Raw genomic sequence first — 25832 nt, forward strand, 5'->3', positions numbered from 1 at the left:
GGTGTAGAGGGTGAATAGTACCGGACCCAAGACTGATCCTTGGGGGACACCCTGTTGAAGAAGCTCTGGCGATGATGTTTCTCCTTCAACCACAATACGCTGAGATCTATTACAGAGGTATGAAGTGAACCAGGTTAGGACCTTTCCTTTGATGCCGAGATCATTTTCCAGTCTTGATATTAACATTTCATGACTAATGGTATCAAAGGCCGCGGAGAGATCGAGGAGAATGAGGGATGAAACCTGGCCCTTGTCTGCTGCTATGTGTAGATCATTTGTAACCTTTAGAAGACCAGTCTCAGTACTGTGGTAAGCCCGATATGCGGATTGGTGTTTCTCTAAAAGATTGTTTGCACTCAGGTATGAAGACAGGCGGGTGGACACAGCTTTTTCAAGAACTTTTGACATATAGGGGAGGTTCGAGACCGGTCTGTAATTCTTCAATTGGTTCTTGTCTAATCCAGGCTTTTTCAGTGAAGGTCGAACGATAGCCTCTTTGAATGAGAATGGCACAGATCCAGTTGATATTGATAGATTGATGATTTTAGTTGTGGGTCCGATAAGGGTATCCAAACATTCTAATAGAATAGTGGTAGGTATTGGGTCGAGTTCGCAGCTTTTCGATGGCAATGTCTTGATGATCTTAACCTCCTCTGATGTAAAAGGTTGTATGTCCAACCAGGTATGATCAGGTTCGCATTTGTCATGAAGGTCGAACGATAGCCTCTTTGAATGAGAATGGCACAGATCCAGTTGATATTGATAGATTGATGATTTTAGTTGTGGGTCCGATAAGGGTATCCAAACATTCTAATAGAATAGTGGTAGGTATTGGGTCGAGTTCGCAGCTTTTCGATGGCAATGTCTTGATGATCTTCTTAACCTCCTCTGATGTAAAAGGTTGTATGTCCAACCAGGTATGATCAGGTTCGCATTTGTCATCCGCGAAACCTGCGGATTCGCATTTTTCCTGCACGATGAGAAACAGACAATTTCAGTCTTAGTGCAAGTAAGTTTGCACGCATCCAGAGACGAATCTCACCTATACAGGCCTCAGAAATCGAGTCCTTTCGGGAGTCACAAGTGATGTAGGGCTGGATGTCATCAGCGTATATCCCAGCATTTAGACCATGGCGGCTGATAATGTCCTCGACTGGAATCATGTATAATGCAAACAGAACCGGTCCTAGGACCGAGCCCTGGGGAACACCAAATACTAGGTGATGGTCCTCCGACACCACCGATCTAACTGACATTCTTTGTGTTCTTCCTCGAAGAAAGGAATTGATCCAATCGTAAGCCTGACCACAAACGCCAAAACGTTTACGCAATCTGTTCATGAGGATGTTGGAATATGTTTACTTTAACCAATCTATTGTTGTTTCCTGATGTGAATATCATCATATACTGCTGTTTACTGTAGTGTTAGATTAAAATGTTCTGCTTAGGCTAAGCGTAGATAAGAAATGTCATGGAGGATGGGGGTATGGCAAGGGACAACTTACATGTATAGTCGTTCGGGTGGGATGAAAAACTGAGGTTCCGTGTACACATAGCCGTATGTCCGCCTTCATTAGCCCAGTCGGTACAGAACAGTAGGACGTTAAATCCATTTCCTATGTGTAAACTCTGAAATGAATATCGGTCAGAAAATGGTTCAATTAAGTTCCATATTTACAAAAATATGATGATTTGAAAATATGTCAACATCCGACGCCCTCTGCTGACGATAAAAACCTTGAAATTTTGACTTTATTTTCTTAATTAAATGTTAAATTATCATTTTCTTAATTAAATGTTAAATTATCATTTTCTTAATTAAATGTTAAATTATCAAACTGAGGACACTAAGCGCTGTAAAAAAGATATTGTCCGATAAATCGGAATGACGATCACTTGTTTTTAGGCGACTCAATGTACACCAAACCATAATAATGGGTACCATATTGATTCTTCATTCCAGAACTATTGGTTACGAAGTCAAAGAGACCACAAAAGGTAGCGGTTTCAGACTTTTGAACAGTGAATGAAAGATGAGGTGGTACATAAACAGGCGCAATGCAAAGTAGAGCCAACGGTAATATATTCCGGTGGGTCGTCTGAATATGGTGCGGAGTCTTTTTGGATCAGTTTTTGTTTGGCGTAAGTCATACTAAAAGTCAGGTAACCGTTATCCAGGTTAGCAGCTTCTAGAAACGAAAAAGAATATTCTTACATGACATGGCGTTCAAATTACTTAATGCGTAATACTGATTGGTTCTAATCAGGGTTGAAGTATTAAAATTCATAAATCCGTCAGAATTATACTCTGTTTAGGTTTAATCAGCCTTCGGTAATACAAGGATCTATTTTTAAAGCGTATTCAAACATAATGAATTCACAAAGAATGTGCTGCAAGCGCATTTTATTTTCCTTACCGCTTGACAATGGATGGTCGTTACAAGATTCCACTATTGATTCTTTTATCACCTTCTCTGGAACTTTTTCATTAAATAAAGCAAGGCAGCTAAGGTGGCCTCTAATGTTGTATTGAGATCGTGTTTCTCCTCCAAGTCTTGCGCTCTGTAATCCCGTATTCTCTGTAGGTAAACATGTTGATGATAAATATTGTTTCTCATGATGCAGATATACGATCAGCTTCTTACAAGATGCAACCCTTTGAATGAACAGCAGGTGCCAATCTACGGAATCAATACCACCAAACACCAGTGTCTCACAGTCGCTGACAAATGATACAAAGATAATGATTTTCTCAATAAATATTTTAAGACTTTCCTCGGTCTGTAGTTCAGCAAGAATATGGTATCTGCTGCATATTTGGTTGGTCGGATGAATATTCCGAATGCAATGTCTGAATTAGCATGTCTATTAAAACGTGTAGTAGGCAAGATCCGTCAAAGAAAAACAGAAGCATTACTCACTAATCATTCCATATCAGAAAATATCTTTGGAGCAAGTTTACTATTCCGATCCAGCTTCCACAACTGTAAAACTGTTTGCAATGTGTCTGGGCCTATAAATGAGAACATACAAAATAAGAGAGAGAGGGTTTAACGTCCACTCGACACAAACTAGGTCATTTCAGGACTAACATGGTTCAATTGTATTTCATTAATTCGCTTGCGCGCACGGGTGTCACGTGCAATCGGGAAATCTAAACCACGCCAGTTGACTCAATGACAGACCTTATGATGCAACGCTCACGCGCTAACAATTTGGCCACCCAACATCCCCGCCCAACACGTGGGATAGATAGAATATGTATATAGCTTAGTAACATTTAGTATATACTTAAGCCTTGTCACCAGTAAACATCATATGACCCTTCTTATGAAATATGTGTTTATAGACCGGGAATATAAGGTGGTGGTGGAGTACCTAACGCGTATACTTTAGATCATAAGGGCTGTCATCGATTGAAATGCTCATGGCCCCGAATCCCACGACTGCCTAACCTCGTGGGGTTTATCCCACTGTGTACAAGTGAACAATTGGAATTACAAACGTTAGTACCGAAATCGCATAAATTGTGTTTAGTGAACGTTAAACCACAGTTCTTTATATTTCTTGTAAACATAGACGTGGTATATTTATGATTTTGTTTAGCGCGTCTTTGTGATTTGACTTTCTAAACACATCGGTCACAAACAGTATTCGATTTAAACACACAACTGTTAGTACTATGTGTGGTTTAATGGTCGAGAGTGAGACATTAAGTAATATATTGATACTTCACGAGGCGTTAGCGGGGTGCTGTTTCAAAATATTACGCAATGTCTTTAGCCCGAGACCATTAAAGAACTTAATATACAGACACTATCCCGCACGTGCTTTTCAATGAAATACGTCACGTGAGTCCAATATTGCATCTAGTATAGATAATGTACGATTGGCAAGTTGTCCGTACATTATTGGAAATAATGGCACGCCAACATAAAGGATGACGTCACATCTGTATTTTAAATTTACTTACTCACCTGCAGATCCCGATCCATCTTCAGCACATTATTTTTGAGCGCATCATCAAATGAGGTAACGTGATCGGCTTGGTACATTGATAGGCAAGCAAGTCGACATCTAATGATCTACCGATACGACGTCTCCCATATAAATAAAATTTCCTGTCTTTGTGATCTGCATAATTATTAATTTTATATTCTATTTTTTCGTTACCTGCACCCAAAATCTCCATTTTCCCATCTTGCTATATTAATCATTATCCACTGTCGTAACGGCATTACTTCAGGGTGTCTTAAGTCTTAGAATCAGTATTGTGTTCTGTTTTGAAGAATGTAGTAATAATGCCTTGTGTCATTGATACTTGGATTTTGTTTATACAGCTATTAGTTTCGTAATTAGATTGAAACCGCAGCAAAGTTGCAGTGTCATTTTCAGTATACACAAATATAGATACCATTTTCTTAGCTTCCCAAGAGAGTTCTGTTTCCACATAACTTCTTCGTTTACCGGTTTATTCTAATACATCAAAAGAATAATCAACACCATGGCTACCAGACATGAAAAGTCCACCAGCCTTGTGAAACATTCGGCACCAGTTTGACTTATAGAAGGCAGATTATGTCATAGTGTAACTCAACGGCCATATCCATCGCTTTCGCTAGCCTTGATTTGTATGGCCAATTCTGTCAAACGAAATATTGAAACAATGTTGTTTAATTTTACAAAGATTATCATTTTTGGTTCCTGTTATATATGCTTGCTAAACATCCCTCTTTATCTTAAGAGATTTTTTTTAAAATTTTAGTAAGGCATTTAAAGTCTCTACACGTCATTCGCGTTGCTGGTAGTCCCCTGCAAACTAAGATAAAGTCAAAAATGGTTCGATTCCCTTCAGTATTTACAAAAAATGTGATGAATTGGAAATTTAGCAACATTCGGCGATAAAAACTGGATATGGTTAAACGGACGAAATCCAGAATGTACAAAATCAAAAATGTAAAATTATATCTACAGTTATATTATTAAAGGTGCAGATGTAAGATTTAGATAAATCCGTTCTTGCTATTACATTTAAAAAAAAATAGATAACGCAAAATGAATATGTTGAAAATTTATTTCAAATTACTTTATTCTGATAGAATTAAGTTATGGGTGTTTGAAGATCTAAAGAGTTGATTTGAGGTTTGCCATGTCATGTTGATAAATGTCTGAAATAATAACTTATATAACATTTATAACCAAAATAAAGACCTTACAATAGGCAGATTTAACTCTTACATAAAGCATCTTTAAATAATAAATACAGTAGATGGTTGTTTAGTTTTGACTAAACACATGCCGTGTGCAATAGCCTGATTGTTGTAGAAAAAAAATCCACAATGCATTTCAATTATGATGAATTTTGCGCTGCCATGAATTAAGCAGCTTGTTCAGTCCTAGTTTGCAAATATTTTGATCATTTTTAAACGGGTCACATTTTCAGCAGTGTGATGTTTAAGAGAAATTTTAGGGGGCGGGGGGATGAGGCAGTAGCTTTGATTCCGGGGTGACGGCGGTGATGTGAGGCTTGGTTCCTGGTCCATCGTACGCTTGTACTTGTTTACCAAGCGGGGGTATCCGATGGGACTTTAAGACATCGGTAATTGACACAATTGGAAGTTGGTTCACTTAAGACCTTACACCATAATACTCTCACCTGCTATTGTCAGTAATGAATATAAGGAAAAGCTCGAATTAGAAAACCGTCGTGGCTGAAACATCTTAAGAATGAATTCCGATGAAACACTATTAACCTAAATATACAACACTTTTTTTTAAATAAAAGTTTTACAACATAAACATTTTAGCTTTATCCCACATTCCCAAAATAAATGTGTTACTTGCCAGGGAAAAGCACGCCGGAAAATCCGGAGAAACATTCTCGGCCAACACCGGGAGAGAACCAGTTAAAAATCCAAATACAGTGTTGAAATCACGGCTGATTATTCACGGTCTATAGTATGTATTGTATGTAGTTGGATGAAAATGACAATAAAATTTATTGCTTTGCTTTATGCATGTTTAGTGCCTAGCGAACACGACCAGAAGAGCCGCCTTTGCTTATGGTGCAGAAGAAATCGTGCCAAACATTATGCCCGGTTCCAATTATCACGATTCGCGCTACGATTGAAATCCTGGTTGTAATGGTGGTGATCCTATCAGGTCTTATCATATATTATGGTCAGTATATATATAGCAATCGTGTTAATTGTATCGAAAAGTATCAGCATGAATCTGCACGTACCAGATCGTGGACTCAATTCGGACAAACATATCGTAACGCATCGCACGACAGTGGGAACCTAGCATTAGCAACAGAAGATCACGAATACGAATGACTCTCGCACCCATCTTAAGTATGAGTGACCATCACTTCAATGCGCATTCAGTGTGGCGCGTTTCAATTTAAATTCAATCCGAATAAGCTGTAATGTGACGCACAGCTTTTGATCAAACCAATCTGAATTCCGGAGATAGGTCTCCGGAATTCGCAGTGAATGTGCATGCAATGTGAACGCGGCTTTAAAGCAGAAACGAATTTATAAAAGAGTTAATGCTGAAACAATGGCAGCAGTAGAGCCTCCAGTCAAACGCGGGTTGCTTTCCCAGTGGTTTGGTTCTTTGCCGCCTGTTTCAGACGTGAGCTGAGCGGGTCACCTGTACTCGACTAAATCTCAAAGTGTTCAGTTTGTCTGTGGTATTACGCAAACCAGTATCTAACTAAGGAAGTAATTAGAAATTCCTCTCATTTTATCCCCAAAAATGAATTATACAATTTTTTTAAAATTACTTCGTTACCTTATAATGCAACATTTTACTTTGCAATGATAAGAAATGTTACTTATGCTTCTCAAGGATAAACTTTAGTGCCCTGCGTTCCTTTTAATTATGAAAGTTTGTCTCCAACTAAGGAAATATGTAAAAATGTCTTACCTCTTATCCTCAAAAGATGAATTTACGGTTTGTATATGTCAGAAAATGCAAATTAGTTTAATTACATTATAATAATTTTCTCTGGAAACGGAAAGTGTGAATATAAGAAAGGGTACTCGCGCAGCTCAGTCAGAGACGATAGTGCTCTTTGTCCCTTTTATTTATGGAAGTTGGATTTTAATTTGGAAAATCAGTATTTGAATCTCAAAGACAAATTCTCGGGCCATTATGTTTATAAATGCTCAACATTAATTTCATTCTCAATAATATTTCAAAATGAAAAACATTGATCTACTTTTTCTATGCAAAGAAAGTTTTCAATTAAAACTGTTTAACCGGATTAAGCCGAAACAGAAAATTTTCATGTCAACACATTAAGTCCACTTCTTGTTTTGGTATGAACTAAGGGTAAATTTATTGCATATTATTGTAATGTACTTCAAAGTACCCGAAACAATAAACCCTGGTGTAGAAAAAAGATCGATTTTATTATGGCTAATAATTGTAGATTCTAATTCCGGTAACAAATGGGAAGTTGAAATGAATCGACAGAGGCATTCGCATTCGTATAAGAGACATTCACCCAGCGCAGATATATGATAAATAATCAAGTAATACATGATCAGGAAGCCCGTTTATATTAAAATTGGCCCCCGAAACAGGCCATTAAAGGGGGAGACCAACGATTTTCAAAAATTCACTTGTTTAAATTTTTTTTAATAAAGGTTTATTGCCCTCTCATTAGGCAATTTGAGTTTATGGGGTCAACCAATCTGATTCAAATTAAATGTCAATGACATTTTGTTTTACTATTGGCATTAGACTGGCCTCCAGTCTGTTGAAATTCTAGTTATCTAAGTATATCGGGGTTTTGGGGGTGTTTCAGTTTTCATAGACTAGGCGAGCAGAAAAAATCTTACTCAACATTTCCGATAATGATATCTCACATGCTAATGGGACATCAGTCTGAAGATTAACTATATTCTATTAGTTTACAAGATATTTAGTGGTTTTTAATGAATTTAAAGGATGTGTAGCTCTATCGTTGGACATAAGTGTATATAAAGTGATTTACATTCCATTTAAAACAAAAAGAAAATGTTTAGTCCATTCTACGCGGGTTTTTTGAATTACTATTTTGTGGTTTGTGAATTAACCATTTTAATTACTTCCCACTGTATTTTATTTTCATTGTTCATTATAAGTGACGTTCGAATTATTATGCCCATAGAATACACGCCGTCGTGTACTAATTTTAAAATGTGCATTGTGTCTTAGATATGATTGATCTCATATTTTTACGGTAAGACAACAAGTGAGCAACATGAATTCTTGTTTATAATTTCGAATATTATGGATAATACTGAGTTGATGATTTAGTTCCTTTAAGGCCACATAAGGGCCATGCCACGTCTATATACATGCGAAGCCATACATAAGCGTGTGTCCATCGCGATTATTAATCGCCCACACAACTGAATAATGAGTTACTTACATGCATTAAGCATATTTAGAATGCTTCCGATAAGTGGGTTAAATCATTTCATTTTGGCGTTTGATTTGCATAATTAAATTCAATTTTATTGACAATGTCTTGTGAAATATGGGGCTGTCCCTCAAGACAAGTTCAGAGTATCTCATCCTCTCGAATTTTTACAATTTATCTCTACATTTCGCTTGGCCATTTTTATTCAAATACAGCGGGTAAAGCCTTGAAGGGTACCAGGTAGAAGCACGATATGATTACGTGGCTCGTGGTAGTGATCTATTAGCTGATACACTTGGTGTTGTAAATGCTGCCAGATTCATATGTATTGCTTTTTTGTGTGAAACGTTTCAATGATTTAAAGGTTCAAGGTCTGTAGAGATAAATACACATTTATATCCATATTATCAATTCCATATGCTTGTCAAGTTGGTACTTCTGACATGTATTAGAACTAACATAACACATTCAATAAAATATTGTCCATTGTTTATCGCTTATGTGAGATTTTACAAAAAGAATTGATTAATATGTGTTGTAAATCCTGTATCGTGTATTTTCTTGTTTCATTTCCCTTTAGTTTTTGGCATGATAGTGGGTGCGGGGGCTGGCAAGATCAGTGTCTCTTCGGCTCGGTATCGAACCGTTCACAGTTGGAATTAGATGTCCTAGCAAAATTATCCCCATAGCATACTGCATGCATGGCGTACACCCGTCTTCGGGAGATAGTGTAAAACTACTAATTATTGCCTGGTAAACTTCATCGCTAGGGCGTATATGAGCCTGTAGCTTTCTGTTTTACCATTCTGCGTAGCCCAACACTTATATCAACGACTGATCAAAATCTGAAAGGAGTTGACACCTAATAACACAAGAGTTGTTTCACTTTGGCTAGTGTATATTATAAGAATGGGAGATTTTGCCTTTAAAGAAATCTTTGGCTAGTATGTATATAAGAATGGGAGATTTTGCCTTTTAAAGGAATCAATGTAAGTTATGTTAAATAGTTGAAAAAAATTAACACCGTTGGTGCAAAACAATGGGTCGGTAAAAACACCATTCCATGGCCAGTTTAACGTCTACTGACCAGAAGCTTGGTCTTTTAGGGGATAACATTTGGTACAATTTTATTTCAATAATTCGCATTGGCGTGAGGGGTTTTATCAGAGGGGAAAAACCGAAGGACCCTGAGAAAGCACACGTGGTTAGGCAGGGGAACATATTCTTAGATTGATACAAGTGTAGGATCGAAACCACTCCATATGACAGACCTGGGGCTAAATTTTGTCTATTGCTAATATGACTTAAATTTGCCTTTTGCACCCATCACAATACGTGATCGATACTATTTCGTTATCCCCCTTTCTTAATTCTACCAATGTCAACAGAGCCATGGCATTTCAAAATAATTGTATATTATGCCTATAAGGTATCGGGTGGTTATTTCCAATAAACGTATGGCTATTTTGGTATATATGGAAAGTAGAGATATCCAATCTTACTAGAAAAATACTGGATTCCCCGAAAAACACTCATTGAGCGTATACGGGACAAAAATGTAAGGGTTCCCCTAATCGACAGCCCGACGATTAGGAATTTCTGCACGCGTGATGTGAAAGGTCACACGCGAACATTGAGCACTTGATGTTCAAGTTGATAAACTTTATGAAGAGTTAGACGTACAACACTTTCTGAGATAAAAATGATGGAAAAAGACGCGGGTAGTGGATAATCCGAGAATTTAATTAGGATTCGATATTTGTAATAAATAGTAAGCGATTAAAGACAACATCGTCTTATGTATGCAATAAATTCTCCTCTGACTTCCAAGAGAGGTAATTCACGTGACGTAAACATGACCTAGTTTGATCGAATTTTTATAGCAGGGCATTCCTTCGCAATTACAATGTTTGAGAAGGATTCGAAGCAAAATTATGACAAATTAATTAGTTTGAATATGTTTTTAGTCCATATATACCATTAAATCACCCAGTTTGTACGCGGGAATGTATCTTTAAATCTGATACTCAGATGATGATGATGATGATGGTATATGGCCAGGAAAACAATCGGTATAATACATCATTACAGATGCATTATGTAAGATTTAGATAAAGAGCTGGCTGCTCTTGCTATAATAGCTTAAAACTATATAATGAAAAATTAAAATATTGCGAATTTAATTCAAATTACTTTATTCTGGGCGCATTTATGAAAGTTTGAAGTTCTGTAAAGAAATAGCGTAAATAGTCTTGATTGGCAAGTATCATTGATGCGTAAGTAAGCCAAGGTTTTTTCTGTCTCATTTTAGCTTTTTATGAGGATATGGCAGATATTGTCTAATCCACTTAATATCTCAGCCATCCGATAATCGAGAAGGTCGCTTATGAGCTGATTATAGGTCTAATTAATAATTTATATAACATCTGAAGCGAGAAAAAAGACATGAAATAGACAGATTAAGCTCTTACATAATCCATCTTTAAGGCGCATAACTATCGTTAAGGTAATTTTTCATCTGACATTTATTTGCATTAGGGTGATGGTGGTAACGCTGGCAATCGTCAATGGTGATAGCAGCCACCTAGAGACGAATGACGACAATGACGGCGGTGCTAATAAAGACAACATTGTTGTTATTTTTTTCATATGCTTTGATGTTTATGGCAAATGTCTTCTTTATTCACAAGGCTAAGAATTGGAGATATTTTTTCTCATTTTGAACTTCTTACTTGTTTGAACTTTCCCGGATGATGTACCATAAATTGTCATATCCTTTTTTCATACGGATAAGAATCAGATAGATTTTAGACTACATACGCCTTTGTACATTCTCATATCACAAATTGAAACAATCCACATTATCTAACAATCATCTCGTCACCTGATCAACAAATTAAGAGAGATGTCATTCATTACCTGATTACGCACCTGGCCACGCCCCTCCTTTTGCCCAATCTGATCACCTCAAGAGGTGTGTTAACATTAAACTAACGGTGTTTGACGCCAACTTATCAACGCACGATCAGACAATATCTTAATACTGATAAATGACTATATGATAGACTATGGTACAATAGATTTCCCATAGATATTCTCTGTTTTCGGATATTTTTTTCCATAATCTCAGTTTACAATGCAGAAAACTTCCAAAAAGTCGTCAAAGCTCTCCCAGGATTCAACCGAGCCGCAAAATCGTCCAAGAATTGATCCAAGGTAAGTTGAGTAAATAATTATAAATTAAAGGTTTTTTTTTATTAAATTTTTCATTTAAATACGGTTATGTTGATGATTTTCCAAATTGTACTCTGGCTGCGATTTTGATATTTGAAAATAGTGTACGGGAGTCATTTAAAACAGAAATTATACTCTAAAACATAAGTTATTCTTAAAATTGTAACAATTTATTAATCATTCTCCCTGCATTTGAAAAATTGTCTCTAACAGCAAACATATCCTCATCCTGGAAAGAAAATGATAGTTCCACAAAATAGATAACTATAAAAACGAACGTTAATATGTCAGCTTGACAATAACAATCCAGCAATATTATCCAGAAATTGTAATGTTTAACTCATCATACCATAGATATTAAAGGAGTCCGGTTTTCTTTCTGTATTTCTAATATCTTGGATGGTTTATATATATAAGGATAAAATGGGTTCGTGTAGAGTCTAGTGGTGTTCGTGTTGATTTGAATCAGAACTCCCAACACGAAACACTTGAAATTTGCATTTAATACTCACGTATTCGTATATTAACTTAACGACATTCGTGTACCTTCCCTATTTAAGTAGTTAATATAATAACAAGTTTTTGTCATAGTCTTTTTGGTAGAGTACTTGAGTCCACTTTTAAAACGGAATAATTAAGATTCCACCCCAAGCTATTTGATTATATATTCCATTGCCAAATTTGCATAATTACTTAAAATATGCAGAGTCAAATGCTCGATAATTTTAAATCTTTAATAAAAAATAATAAATATATTTCAAAATTCTAAGTTTATTGATTCATTTATGCACAAATTTGCTTCATTTAGATCAAAACAATTTTAGTTATTAATGCTTCTACATAATCCTATTTACACATATTTGTCATTTTTTAAAGTCAATAGCCCAAAAAAGGGACGAATTGCAATGGAAAACGAATTACTATTTCCATTTAGAAAATATATATTTCGCTCATTTTTCCGATTTCACTGGAATTGGAATTATTGGTTCTTTCTGGATACTTTATTTTATATAAAAAATACTGTTTCTCATTGATTAAGCTTCAAGTCGAAACGGTACAGAGACAAGTTACGGTGTGAAATTAAATTACTGGAATCGTTGTTACCAGTAGATAGAACATCTTTAAACAGAAAACTAGACAGTCAAACAGTCTTTAGACTAGTCTTATCCTATTTTAGATCTAAGCTCTTCTTTAAAGGTAAATATACTATTTCATATTATTGTAAATTATTACAATAAACGCATTATTGGTATTGTTGTATCTTTATGAGTTCCATGTATGCTGCTCAATATTTCAAGGAGTAGGTTGGTTTAAGCCCTAGTAGTAGACTAAAAAAAGATTTTCCTTTTTTATGTAAAACAAAATTAGTTTAAAATTCTTTACCGGTTTAAAAAAATACCGGGTTACTGCCATCTTTGCCTTGATGTTTGTGGATTGAAAAGAGTTATCCTTCAGGGGTCAAGTGTTTAGAACAAAAGCAAAAATGGCGACATGAAACCAAAAGAAATTAATATGAACTTTAGTTCGTGTATTGATTGCTCTTAAATTTAAAAGTAATTTGTTGTTGGTTTTATTTTTTTGATTATGGGTATGGTTTGATTTTCGCTTTAACCAAACATCATCTGTATAAATTATGATAAATTTATGAATTTCAGCCGCTCATTTTCCCGAGACTACTCAAGCAAAATATGATCAAACAGATGATGCTAATCATATACATGAACCTGATGAAAAACAGATTTTACAGGTAATTTGCTTACTATTATTGAATTGAAAATTGTTTTTTTACATTTAATTGCTACGATAAGACTATTAATTTCAAGAGTTGCTTGTAACTGATCAGTGAATATTTTTTTTCTAATTGTCTTGTTTTCACCACACAGTTCAAATAAGGTATGTTAAATTAGATTGTGCTGAAACGTTGAGACAAATAGACTTTTTAAGATTTAAATTTGGACAATTTCACCCAGGATTGTATATAATAAAGTGCGTCTAGTGTTATTTTCAATACGAGATACAAAATAGAGCGATTAAAGAATCCTAACAGACTATCTTACCTGTGTGAAATACGGCAAATTTATTGTTGAAATAATAAAAGTGTCTCATTGATCTTGTCAACTTTGGGTCTAATAAAACGCACCCCACAACAACATAGCTCACCAACAATTCATCAAGTGGTTTGAAATATTCCATTGGTGCCCTTTTAATGGTTGACGTTTTGAACATTATCTATCAAAATAGCCACCTAAAAGAAACGTTTTGGTATTATAACCAAGCAATGATGCTTTGAAGTATTTAATAGTATGTGCAGGAGGGCCGCACTTTATGCAAAACAAAACCGATAAGATAAACCTGCGGACATGACAAACTACATAGACATTGCCAGAAATAAACAACAAATATCAAATTTAAATAAGGTATATGTGAGAAGGTATTAAAACCATCAGAAAGTAGGATAAATATAAGGCGAAGAATAAGCAATAACCCGCACATTGCACTATTATCTTCTTATAAATTGTGTGTGTTCTGTGATTATCGAACTATTGTTGACTTTCTCATTCATAATCTCTATTGTAATCAAACCCTATAATCGCAGATTGAAACAAGGCTTTTTATTTGTCTATTCAATATTGACTTCAGCCAATAATTAGTCAACTTATGTCTATCCCTCATAGATGACGAACGACTTGCTGGGTAAATATAGCAGACGTCAAATACGCCATCATTTCTGTCAGTTTGTCGGGTTGGTTTGATGGCGGAAATACAAACACGCGTTTAGTTGCCGAGTAACAAATATCACTTTTGGCATCTCTATCTCGAAATCCTTTATGTTTATTTGTACAGGACTTATAGGTTTAGAAACCAGTTAAGTATAAAATGACTTGAAATGTGAATGTTGATATAAATTTCAGTATTAATGGACACCAATGGGATAGACACTCAACCGTTATCTATAGTTGTTTACTTAGATCAATATAAAACAATGACCAGAAAACAATTGTATTTGATTTCAAATTAATCATACCACATGCCCTAATTTATCTTAAAACATGAATAAAAACTTGATGATCATGAAAGTCAATTTGGGTAGAGACCCTTTTCAGCCCCAAGAACCCATATTAAGATCATTTCTTTTGTCTGGCAGTTTTGGTCCGATTTTCACGAAATTCAAACCCGGTCATTAAGGTATAACGGTGATATATTCGAACATTTTTAAATCGGATAAAAATTTTGACCCCTAGAGGGACCACACGCTTCAAACGCGATTTTTCGTTCAATCAGGGACCATGGTCCAGAAAGTTACGATCCACTATGCGCGAATATTGAAAGGAACTGACATCTTTGGGATATAAAAAAACATGTTTAAGTTTCATCAAAATCGGATAAAAATTCTGACCTCTAGAGGGTCCTTAACCTTGATATTACATACTTTAACACTATTTGCCTACAAGGAGCGGTCATTTTGTCCGGCAGTTTCGGTCCGATTTTCACGAAATTCAAACCCAACCTTCATTATGGGGGCCACGGTGGCTAAGTGGGTTAAGAACCTGGCTCAATAACCTGGAGGTCGCGTGTTCGATTCCTGCATTGGCCGAGAAAGTTCATCGGGATTTTCCGACGTGGTTTCCCCTTCTCAGTGGTGTAGGAATGAGGTGCTGAGAAGGACATCTGTCTAGTCGTTCGGATGGGACGAAAAACCGAGGTCTCGTGTACACATTGGCCATAGCGCCGCTGCCCGGACAAAATTTCACTAATAGCACACTGTATGGCGTATATCCGTCTTCATTGGCTCAGTCGGAGCAGAACAGAACAGAACAGTAGGACGTTAACCACCATTTCATTTCATTTCACCAACCCTCATTATGATGTAACGGTGAAATATTCGAACGGTTTATTTTAAATCGGATAAAAAATGTGACCTCGTTCAGTCAGGCACCACAATCCAGGAAGTTACAGTCCGATATGCGCAAATATTGCAACGAATCCAGATGGTTGAGTTATAAACATATATTTCAAGTTTCATCAAAATCCGATCAAAATTGTGACCTCTAGTCTTCCAAAGCTAAAAACATGATTTTTCGTACAATCAGGGTCATAATAAATGCCAATATCAAAAGGAACCGAAATCTATGAGAGATAAACCTATATTTCAAGTTTCGTCAAAATCGGATAAAAATGTGACCTGTAAAGTGGCAACAAACAAATTGTGGACGGACGGACAGGGGCGACGACAATATACGTCCACATGGAAATCTAAGGGGTAATCAAAGACAAAATATTCATTAAACGGAAAACAAAATACAGATTCGTATGTAAAGAACTGTTGTTTTTTTTACATAATAAAATACGTCAATGTGCGTAGATAATGGAAGTTATGTTAAAATTTATTATTCATTATTTATATTACACCATAGAAATATTTTCAATTGTAGATTCTTGATGGATTTGTGTTATTATTAACATCAGATGGTACTGTTTTGTATGTGACTGATAATGTTCTACAATATGTGGGATTCAATCAGGTTAGTTGCGATACAGCCTGGTGGACAGAAACAAAATCGGAGCTTATTATCACACTGAAATATGTATTTCAATGAAAAACTATGAAAATATTTACGTGTTATTTGCTTTTCGTAATAATGAACAGAGTTAATTTCAGTATGCGACCTTTGCTGTCCTTTACGGTGGAATTCAGTATTGTTGACTCGCTCGGCAGTTGACTCCGAATTACCTGGGATGGACTACTTTTAACTGCGTTCACACTGCATGCGCATTCAATGCGAATTCCGGAGACCGGCCTCTGGAATTCGGATTGGTTTGTCTCGGATTAGAAACGGTCGGTCACATTACAGCTTATGGATTGAATTCAAATTAAAACGCGCCACACTGAATGAGTATAACTAGAGTCATTCGTATTCGTGATTTATTTTGCTAATATTTAATTTCTTGGGGCGAGCATCTTACCATTGAGCTTCGGGCACGATTTGTCTGCAAGAATCAAAATCGAATGAGGATGATTACTCTTCTGGTCGCGTTTCCTGTGTATCAACAAGTATGTACATGCACTTCACTCATCGACTCTGTCCTAGCGAAGGTGCATTTCATAGTTCAAATTCTTTCAACACTAAACATGCACAATGCAAAACAATTGAATTTTGTTGTCATTGTAATCAAACTACATACAATACATGCTAGAGATTCTACTAGACTCAAGATGTCTGCCCCTAATGTCTAGGCCTTAAATGAACAGCCGTGATCTGAACACACCGTATCTTTGTATTTGGATTTTTAACTGGTTATGTTACCGCAGTATGTGTTTCAGTGAGGTAGGGCTACGGCTATGTAGGCTATACCCCAACTGATTTATGTTTGCAATATTGTTATTTATTTGCAGACTATTGGCTTGGAAATTACACACGTTTTCCTCCAAGCGATAAAATTGAAGTAGAAGTGAACATGCGCGCAAAATTATTCGGTTCCGGCAAACCCGTTGATCTGAATCAAGCGCGCCACACTCAAATTTTGACTGCGAATAACCCAGATTGACTTCGGATTTTAGCGAATTGAGTGTGACGCCTAAATCCGGAATAAGACATTATTCTGAATTCAATTCACATTAAACCCCCAGTGTGAACGCACCTTATATGATGGCGTAGCCAAATCGGACATGATTCTAAAACATAAAAATAAGTATTAATGTGACAATCACATTTTTGTAAGCTTTTGTGTAAACCACAGCTCAATGTGGAAAGCACATTCATAATTAGTCCGACGTGTTTAGCCCTTTCCTAGATTTCGATGGCTATAGCGACTTAAATATTGTGATGTCGGTCCTACAGGGGGATAAAACTCAAAGTTCGTCAATACAATAAAAACAAAATTGTATGCGGAATTAACCTGGGCATTTTGAAGCAATATATTCCCCCCCCCCCAAAAAAAAAAAACAAAAAAAAAAAACAAAAACAAAAAACATTTTTATTGGCTAAGATATACGACATCTAGATGACAAGTTGTGTAAGACAATTCTGTTTCTGATTCTCGTAAAATATGCCAGATACAAGTTTTGAATCCCCTAAATATACTATTCAAAAAAAGTAGGGGATATTTGATTTATAAGTGTTATTAAAGTCACCTAATGAAACTGACGAAGAAACAAATGACAAAATGAAATGAAGTTCACATTCATCGATTTATTCCAAATGATCGTTAGACTAAGTAAGGCACAGACTGACCATTATAAGGGTAAAATGATACCCGGGGTCAAACAGCAAAGTTACCACAGCATCACAACCAAGTCAGTAACGGGTAAATCCTCCTCTGTTTGCCAAACAAGCATTGATCCGACGTGGCATACTCCTAATGAGACGTCTAAGGTCATTTTGGTCCAGATTGTCCCATTCCTGTTGCAACGCAGCAGCAAGTTCTTGGACATTGGCAGGACGTTGTTGACGTTGACGTAACCTCTGTCCAAGCATGTCCCAGACATGCTCGATGGGGGAGAGGTCGGGACTCAGTGCTGGCCAAGGTAATGTGGTGATGTTCTGTTGTTGGAGGTAACCTGTAACGATCCTGGCCCTGTGACATCTTGCGTTGTCATCCTGGAAGATGAAACGGCGGCCATGACGTCGTGCGAACGGCACAACATGGACTGCCAAGATGTTGTCCCGGTAGTACTGGCCTGTAACACGCCCTGCAACAACATGTAAAGCCGTTCTTCCAGCAACAGTGATGCCTCCCCACACCATAACAGAACCACCCCCAAATCGATCATGTCTGATGACGTTAATGTCTTGGAAGCGCTCGTTTCGACGACGCCACACCCTCCTACGTCTGTCCAAAAAATCAACAGTGAACCTTGACTCATCTGAAAACATCACATTGCTCCAGCGTCGATTATCCCAGTGTTGACGATCCCTACACCAACGACGTCTTGCCTGAATGTGATGATCTCTCAAACAAGGGATCACGCGAGGACGTCGGGCGCGAAGGTGACCCCTATGCAGTCGATTCCGAATCGTCTGGCCACTCATTCTCACACCAGTGTCTGTTTGAAGACGAGCGCTGATCTGATTTGCTGTGATGACACGATTTCTCAAGGCCAAGGTACGGATAAATCGATCCTGGGCTTGAGTTGTCGCCCTTGGTCGACCTGAGCGTGGTCTGTCCTGTACAGATTGTGTATCACGGTATCTGGACCATAGCCTGCTTATGACAGACTGAGAAACATTCATCGTCCGCGCCACAACCGCCTTTGTTGTGCCGATCTGTAGCATGCCAAGGGCACGTAACCTTTCATTTTGGGTAAGCCGACGCATATCAAAATTTGTTTTCTGGTCACTAAAACAATTAAACTGATGTTTCCACCCTGGAATTCAATGCCACAATGACTGTAACATTCAAAGTCAGAGTCGTGCAAATCTTGGGTTGGACCCCCATGATGATCCCAAGCATCACCTGCATTCCATGCGATAGCTATTGGTGCGTTTGGGCGTCACATGTAACTGGAAATGTTTCTTCTGTTAGGTTCTATAGTGACGTTTTTCGTAGTCATTTGCATATTTTAGTATTATGCCCCCAAAATCAAATATCCCCTACTTTTTTTGAATAGTATATTATCAAGATTCTGGTCTTTCTGTTCGCTCACAGTCATCTAAATAACCTTAGAATAGAGGCTATGAAATAAGTCAGACGTTTTGAACGACTAAATGGCATGTCTCCGTAACCGCTTTCGTAACAAGTAGAATAAGGGAGGAACTGGGGTAGTAGAATGAAGGGAAACTTTATTTTTGAATTTTAAACGGTATATCTTTAACAAATTCAAGATAGCAAGCATTTAATTTATAATTGGAGCTTCTACTTGATTCATTTATAGTCTCAGTAATAATTAAACAATTTCTATTCATTAATCTATTAATTTGTAATGTTAGGTTGATCTTTTACACCGCTGTATTTATGGTATAGTACATCCTGATGACCACCATGATTTAAAGATGGCTTTAGAACAGACTTTGCAATCCACTTGTGTACCGGTAAGTCTACACTAATACTTACATACCAATACTATAATATAAATATATAAAGAAGGATACGCTATATGTGTTATATCCTGGCGATTTTGATTCTCCTCCAAACTACATAATTCATTTTCAGAACACTAATCAGTCGCATCCTATTATGGACTGTCATCTGTTCGAAGAAGGTAATAACACTGAGCTGTGACTATCATATGCAAACACGTGTTTTGTACTTTAAAAAATCCTAAATGTATTGACTTAGATTTTAAAATTGTACATAATATATTATGGTCAAAGGGAAAGCTATTTAAGATAGGTAAAGTAAGTGACGAATATTGCCCTGTCTGTAAATCAATGCACGAAGATATTGAATATTTATTGATTAGATGTCAATATACTAGTTGATATATTGAAAATGAATATAAGTATTAATGAATTATTAGGCACTGTTATTTTATTTGGTTGGTCTTCAATAGTCATGTAAAACCCTTCCAATAGAATTATGCAATACTATTTTATGTACATAGTAAGAATAGCTATATATACAGAAGATTGTCAGCCTTATTAGATGGGCATATTATAGACGTTAACAGACCACAAAATTTCACGCGAACGATACCAATCGGTTACGTGCGGTCACGCCAGCTCTAAAACACACGACCGATTTCCTGGTTACGTAAATTGAAATATCGGTTACTTTAACAAATTTCATTAACAAATTTATTCGCATTTGAACAATTTTTATACAGGATGACTTTGTGACGCAGGTCTAAATTATTAGTATTATAGCACAAACTCCATTCATTCATTCTTGGCATTTCATTTCTCCATCTTACCCGTACTTTGACAGATCACGTATTGACCAGTTGCAAGCAGGCTGATTTAAAAATGCCCCCCACCCCTAATTCTTTAAATGATTAATTATGCCATAAATATTTGAAAGTACCTTGGGATTTTCAAATACAAAATGAGTTTGACAATTTAATATGTCAGCTATATTTCCACAGAATTTATTACACGTCTTCCTTTCACTATAGCCATATGCTGTACGGTAGTACCAATGACCCGTATGTTTGTCGTCAACTTTGGCCCCCACCGGCATCGCTTTAGCGATAATGTAAACGATTTTACTGTCCTGTCTATTTTGATATTATTTCATCACATCAAACTATTCTGTTTCCTTTTGAGACTTTGTTTATGGGGTTCCGAGGTTAATAAATACTGTTTGTCAATCAGTCGCTATCTATGAGTGAGGCTATCTCATGCTACGTGCTTGGAAGAATGATTACAAATGACAAATGCAATATGAAGTATGTATGTGGTCTTCAGTGACCGAAAACAACGTGGTAGCTACAATTCCTGGTTTTTGAAAGTCGGATATGATATAAAAACGAAAATTCATTAGTAATTTTTGAAACTGATTCACCTCTGCAACCGAACCGTGACCAGTAAAACTGAATAGCCGTTTACGTACATCAGGGATCTTAATCGGCTGATTATAGTCGACTTCAACCGCTTGATGTTTGAAAAAGCCGATTGATAAAATAATTATTACAATATAGGGATTTAGTGAAGTGGAACACATTTTTCTAATGTTTAAATGGGGACACCGTGGGATTAAAGTTATAAACAGGTAACCTCAAAATATAATATAATCGTTGACGGGCATATCACGCCCATACTAAAATGGGGGTGTATATAAAATATGTCAAAAGCGATTGACAAAAAACATAAATATTAGAATATAGCCATGGGATTTTCGTCAACGTTTATGGATTTTTATCATTGAGTTCCGTAATATAAAATACGGTATGTAATCGATCATGTTAGGCAATCGGGTACAAAAATCTATTAGCGAAAAGGCGAATTCGAAACTATAAATGAGAACTTTGTAAATATGAAGATATAAAAAAATTTCAATGCCCCGATAGCATAAATCTTCATCATAACAATATCTTCATGTTTTATTTTGGTCAAAAACTGTAAACATTGTCTGCGATTTCATCGACATTAAATCAGGTATCATTTCTTGTTTCAGGAATTTTCCTCTAGCGATATTTCCGAAACAGATACCTGTAAGCCGCTGTCATTCATTTGCCGAATGAAATATTTTAATGGCAGTTCCGCCGGATATTTGGTAAGTGAAGACATACGTATTTCTGCAAGTTTTATAGGGAAACAAATAAAACTATCACCCCAAAACAAATATAATGGAGCCGCACTGGCTCAGTAGTACGGTGCTGGCTCAGTTGGAATTCATTTGCTCTTTGGCACAATATCCCTCAAATAACACACAGTATGGCGTATGCCAGTTTTCATTAGTCCGGTTGGAGTAGACAAATGGGACGTTAAACCACATTTCATAAATTCGTAACATAGTGCTTAACCATTATCAAGACGTAGGAAATAAAATGAAATGGGGGATTACTAGCTTAGACTATATGCAGATTTATACCAATAAGGGCATTATGTAAGATTAGATAAAGAGCTGACAGTTCTCGCTATAATAGTTAAAACATAGATAATTAAAAGAGAATATGCTGAAATTTCTGTCAGATTACTTCACTCTGAGCCGAGTTATCCCTGTAACAACAACAGTACAACCGTGTAACCTCAATTGGCATTGCTACTGTCGTTACGATAATAAACAAAGTCTCGATTATCCATTTTTACATTAAATCATAACCCGCAAATCGTACTTAAATCTGCTCAAAATCTAGAGTACCCATGGCATCGAGAATTGGATATGGTCTTGGTAAGTTAATTAATGTCTAATTAATAATTTAAGGCATAAAGAAAGACCCGCAGTAGGCAGATTTAGCTCCTGCATAATACCTGTTTAATTAGACTATTGAATGCTAAATACCATAATCCATAATGAACTTAGAGTATACTTTCCTTTGCTATAGATGTATATTAATTGGCGAATAGATTATGAAATTGCCGGAAAACAGCCTTTCTGGTAATTCAGGTGATACCGCCTTGCAAATAGCCCAAGGTTTTAAAATTCAATACATCTCCTCCACTTTAACCTATATGAAGTGAAAGGGACTCTCGGTATCGCAGTGTAACCCAGAGGGTTTCTCGGTTGCTTTTTCGTGGGATAACTGCTACGTATGTTCTTATGGAACCACTTTATAATACAAATAACGACAGAGAATTGATTTATCTAGGCTTTTCATTGTATTGTTATAACTCTCTTTTAAAGTGCTTTTGAACAAGTTCGACAATTTTTTTCTTTTGTATACTTGTTATTATTTGGCTCACTGAATACTTATTGTATTTGCAAAATTGGCAAGGTAACAAAATAAAGGACGATATACCTACCCCAAACCGGTATGAAGTAAATCCACCAATTCAATACCGTTTCTCTGTAATTTGCTTACAAATTCTATTGTAATTTTGTAATTAAAATACTTGATCAAAATGGAATTATAATTTATTAGGAGAAAATATCTTTACTTCATTATAGAAAATGCACTGTTCGGGAAAGATTCTTCACCAGTCGGATGTTTCCAGCAACTCCCGGTCGTCAAATCAAATGGTATTTTTATTTATACATCCCTATATGTTCAACAGAGTGGAACTTTCTTGTAATGAAGGAAAAACGAATACGTTCTGGAGCAAACATGAGATGGATTTAAAGATTCGTGAAATAGATGCAAAGTATGTATCGTAAAATCTACAACAAATAGTTATCATCTAATCACATTGTTTCTCATGTAGAAAAGATGTCCAGCTGTCCCTGTTGCATCATTTTGTAGTTTAGGCACTTTGAACTTTGTTACAACATGTACGGGCGTACCGTGGACGATGAATCGGGCATGATGCCATGGCCGTCATCATCGAACCAAGAACACGATCAAAATGAGCAACGCTTGGGTGATTGTTCCTGGTCCAAAAATCTCACAGAATTGCCCTCAATTCAATTTGAATTATTTGCTATTTTGGAAAAAAATAAATAGGTTATAAGATAGAATTATATATATACTGTTATCATTCTGTAAATAATCTGCTGCATTTCAGATGTGAAGATATTTTAGGAACCACTTCGAAGGAGCTGCAGGATAGGCCTTTCTATTCTTTGTTACACCCCGAAGATTTGTCTACGTTTGCTGCCTGTCACAGAGCGTGTATGTATTTGTAATAAATACATAAGTTTCCAATAATTTTAAACATTCGTTATTATTTGCGATGTGTTTTTAAATGCGATTTCAGAACATAAATACCATATATAGTTATCTCCCTTTAATACAAGACCCATTGAAATCCCTTGCACTGTTTTCTGCGAACGATAAGATAGTCAAAGAATAAGTAAAAGCTCGAAGTATACATATTGTCGTATAAAACCCCACCCTATCGATGGCACTATAATGGCAAATGACAGCAAAGAGTTGAATCAGGTTGTTTCTATTGTTTCAGTGACTGAATCGACGGATGTTCAAACTATTTATTTTCGTCTAGAAACAAAAGATAAACGATGGAAATGGTTTCAAAGCAGAGGAAAAGTACTGACCAAAAATTCAAAGAAATTTTCAATAGTATTTTCACATTGTCCACTCAGGTAAGGCGACGCCACTAGATATATAATGCAAACTTTTTCAGATCTAGCGTTATATTGACATTATGATGTTCTTTTGACGGGGCTGTACAATGTTAATGATTTATATTTTCAGTGAAGATGACAGCACTTATATACAACAGGAAACTATTATCCGTCAAAAATATGCCATTGGTGACCTTTATCAGATGTTAATCTCAGGTGACTTCAAGCCGGCATGGCGACCATGTGGCAGAAGTGAAGCATCAAATATGGGGAATCTAGATGATCAAATGTCTGTTTTGTCATACACTCAACCAGAAGATCTTGCCATGTCGCTCCAGTCTACTTCCTGTCCATCGAGCTGGCACATGCTTGGGGATCGTCATTCACCGGTACTTCCATCAAATCACGTGGCTCATAAAATAATGCAACACGAAAAGCAGCGCCAATTTCTTGAATTTAAAAGAAGTCAAAGACAGGAAAATCATTACGTCGTAGAGTTAAACAACATGGCCACTGTAGATTGTACCTTTTCTCATCAACCCGAGTACCTTTATCTATATGGAGGAGACCCATCTGAGACCTGTCGTATTCCTGACGTTCCATTTTGTACCCGAAACGTTCAATTTCAGCCAGAACTCTCTACATCTGTTATGTCGTCTGCTTTTGTTTTCCTGCCTAACCAGTCGAATGATCGACGGTTTTCACCAATTAGATCAGTTAATTACGGCTATGCTCAACCTTTTCAAAATTATTATGTTCAAACGCCGTATCCAGATTTGTACAACGTTTCAACAAATGTCCAAACTAATGTGTTCTTTCCCGTAAATAATATCCAATCTAGTCATTTACCATGTGGATCTATTGTCCCTAACTTTAATTCGCCATATTTAAATCAGTATGGTGATCAATATGTGCCATCTTCTGTGGAGTATGCAAATAACAGAAATAACCAGTCCCACGAAAATCATTCAAATTATAACTCTTCTTGTTCTGCAAATATGGACGTTGCAGTAGTTGATACAGTGGAGCCAGATTTGGACGAATCTGGTCACATGAAAATTGTTGAGACTGAAACCACTGATAATTCTTCAAGACCTGTTGATTTACCTTCTATCGGTAGCTTCCTGGAATATCTGAATGAGGTATGAATATTAAGTAACCGCCATAATTTAAATAAATATACAAATTCTTGGTGTGGATGTGTTTATTTAGTATGTGAGTTTGTGTGTTGCTCAGGATCCTCCTACAATCACTATTAAAATTCATTCCATAGAATCGACAACATAGTGTACTGTGTGCTTTGCACAGTGGCGGTACAATAGCCAATGAGTAATTTCCGAGGCGTCGAAATCGCTATAGTTGAAAACAAAATAAATTGTACCTTATTAATATCTTAATGTGTGATTTCTTATTGAATATGGTGACATTTGGGTCACTGTTAGACTTACATGTGGTAATTTATTTGGTTACGTATGCAATGTAAAGTGACGAAATCAGCCCGGAGAGAGGAAATCAGCCAAATCTTCTTCGAATTCCACCGCCAAGGGATCTTTTATTCGAACTGAAAACAAAATTCTGGTAAGGAACATTGTCTAGTCGTTCGGATGGGAGAAATGAA

The 25832-nt window shown here is 36.4% G+C and overlaps 1 protein-coding gene across 1 annotated transcript; it reads left to right on the forward strand.

Annotated features, from left to right (window-relative positions):
• The first annotated feature begins 4290 nt into the window (after window positions 1-4290).
• LOC126815169 (aryl hydrocarbon receptor-like) lies at window positions 4291-25362 on the forward strand. Its single transcript, XM_050540727.1, has 11 exons — window positions 4291-4295; window positions 12693-12850; window positions 13477-13484; window positions 16087-16176; window positions 19582-19677; window positions 21707-21805; window positions 23141-23334; window positions 23695-23801; window positions 24091-24232; window positions 24345-24799; window positions 25226-25362. The coding sequence occupies exons 1-11, from the start codon at window positions 4291-4293 to the stop codon at window positions 25360-25362; spliced, it is 1491 nt and encodes a 496-aa protein (XP_050396684.1).
• The last annotated feature ends 470 nt before the right edge of the window (window positions 25363-25832 follow it).

This window comes from Patella vulgata, chromosome 3 (assembly GCF_932274485.2).
Source record: "Patella vulgata chromosome 3, xgPatVulg1.2, whole genome shotgun sequence".
Classification (NCBI taxonomy): domain Eukaryota; kingdom Metazoa; phylum Mollusca; class Gastropoda; family Patellidae; genus Patella; species Patella vulgata.

Bases quoted from the DNA above. Each gene is read 5' to 3' on its own strand.
- LOC126815169 (XM_050540727.1), top strand. The intron at 23,802-24,090 runs GTATGTATTTGT...CTATTGTTTCAG, and splicing joins TGCTGCCTGTCACAGAGCGT to TGACTGAATCGACGGATGTT. The intron at 24,233-24,344 runs GTAAGGCGACGC...TTATATTTTCAG, and splicing joins TTTTCACATTGTCCACTCAG to TGAAGATGACAGCACTTATA.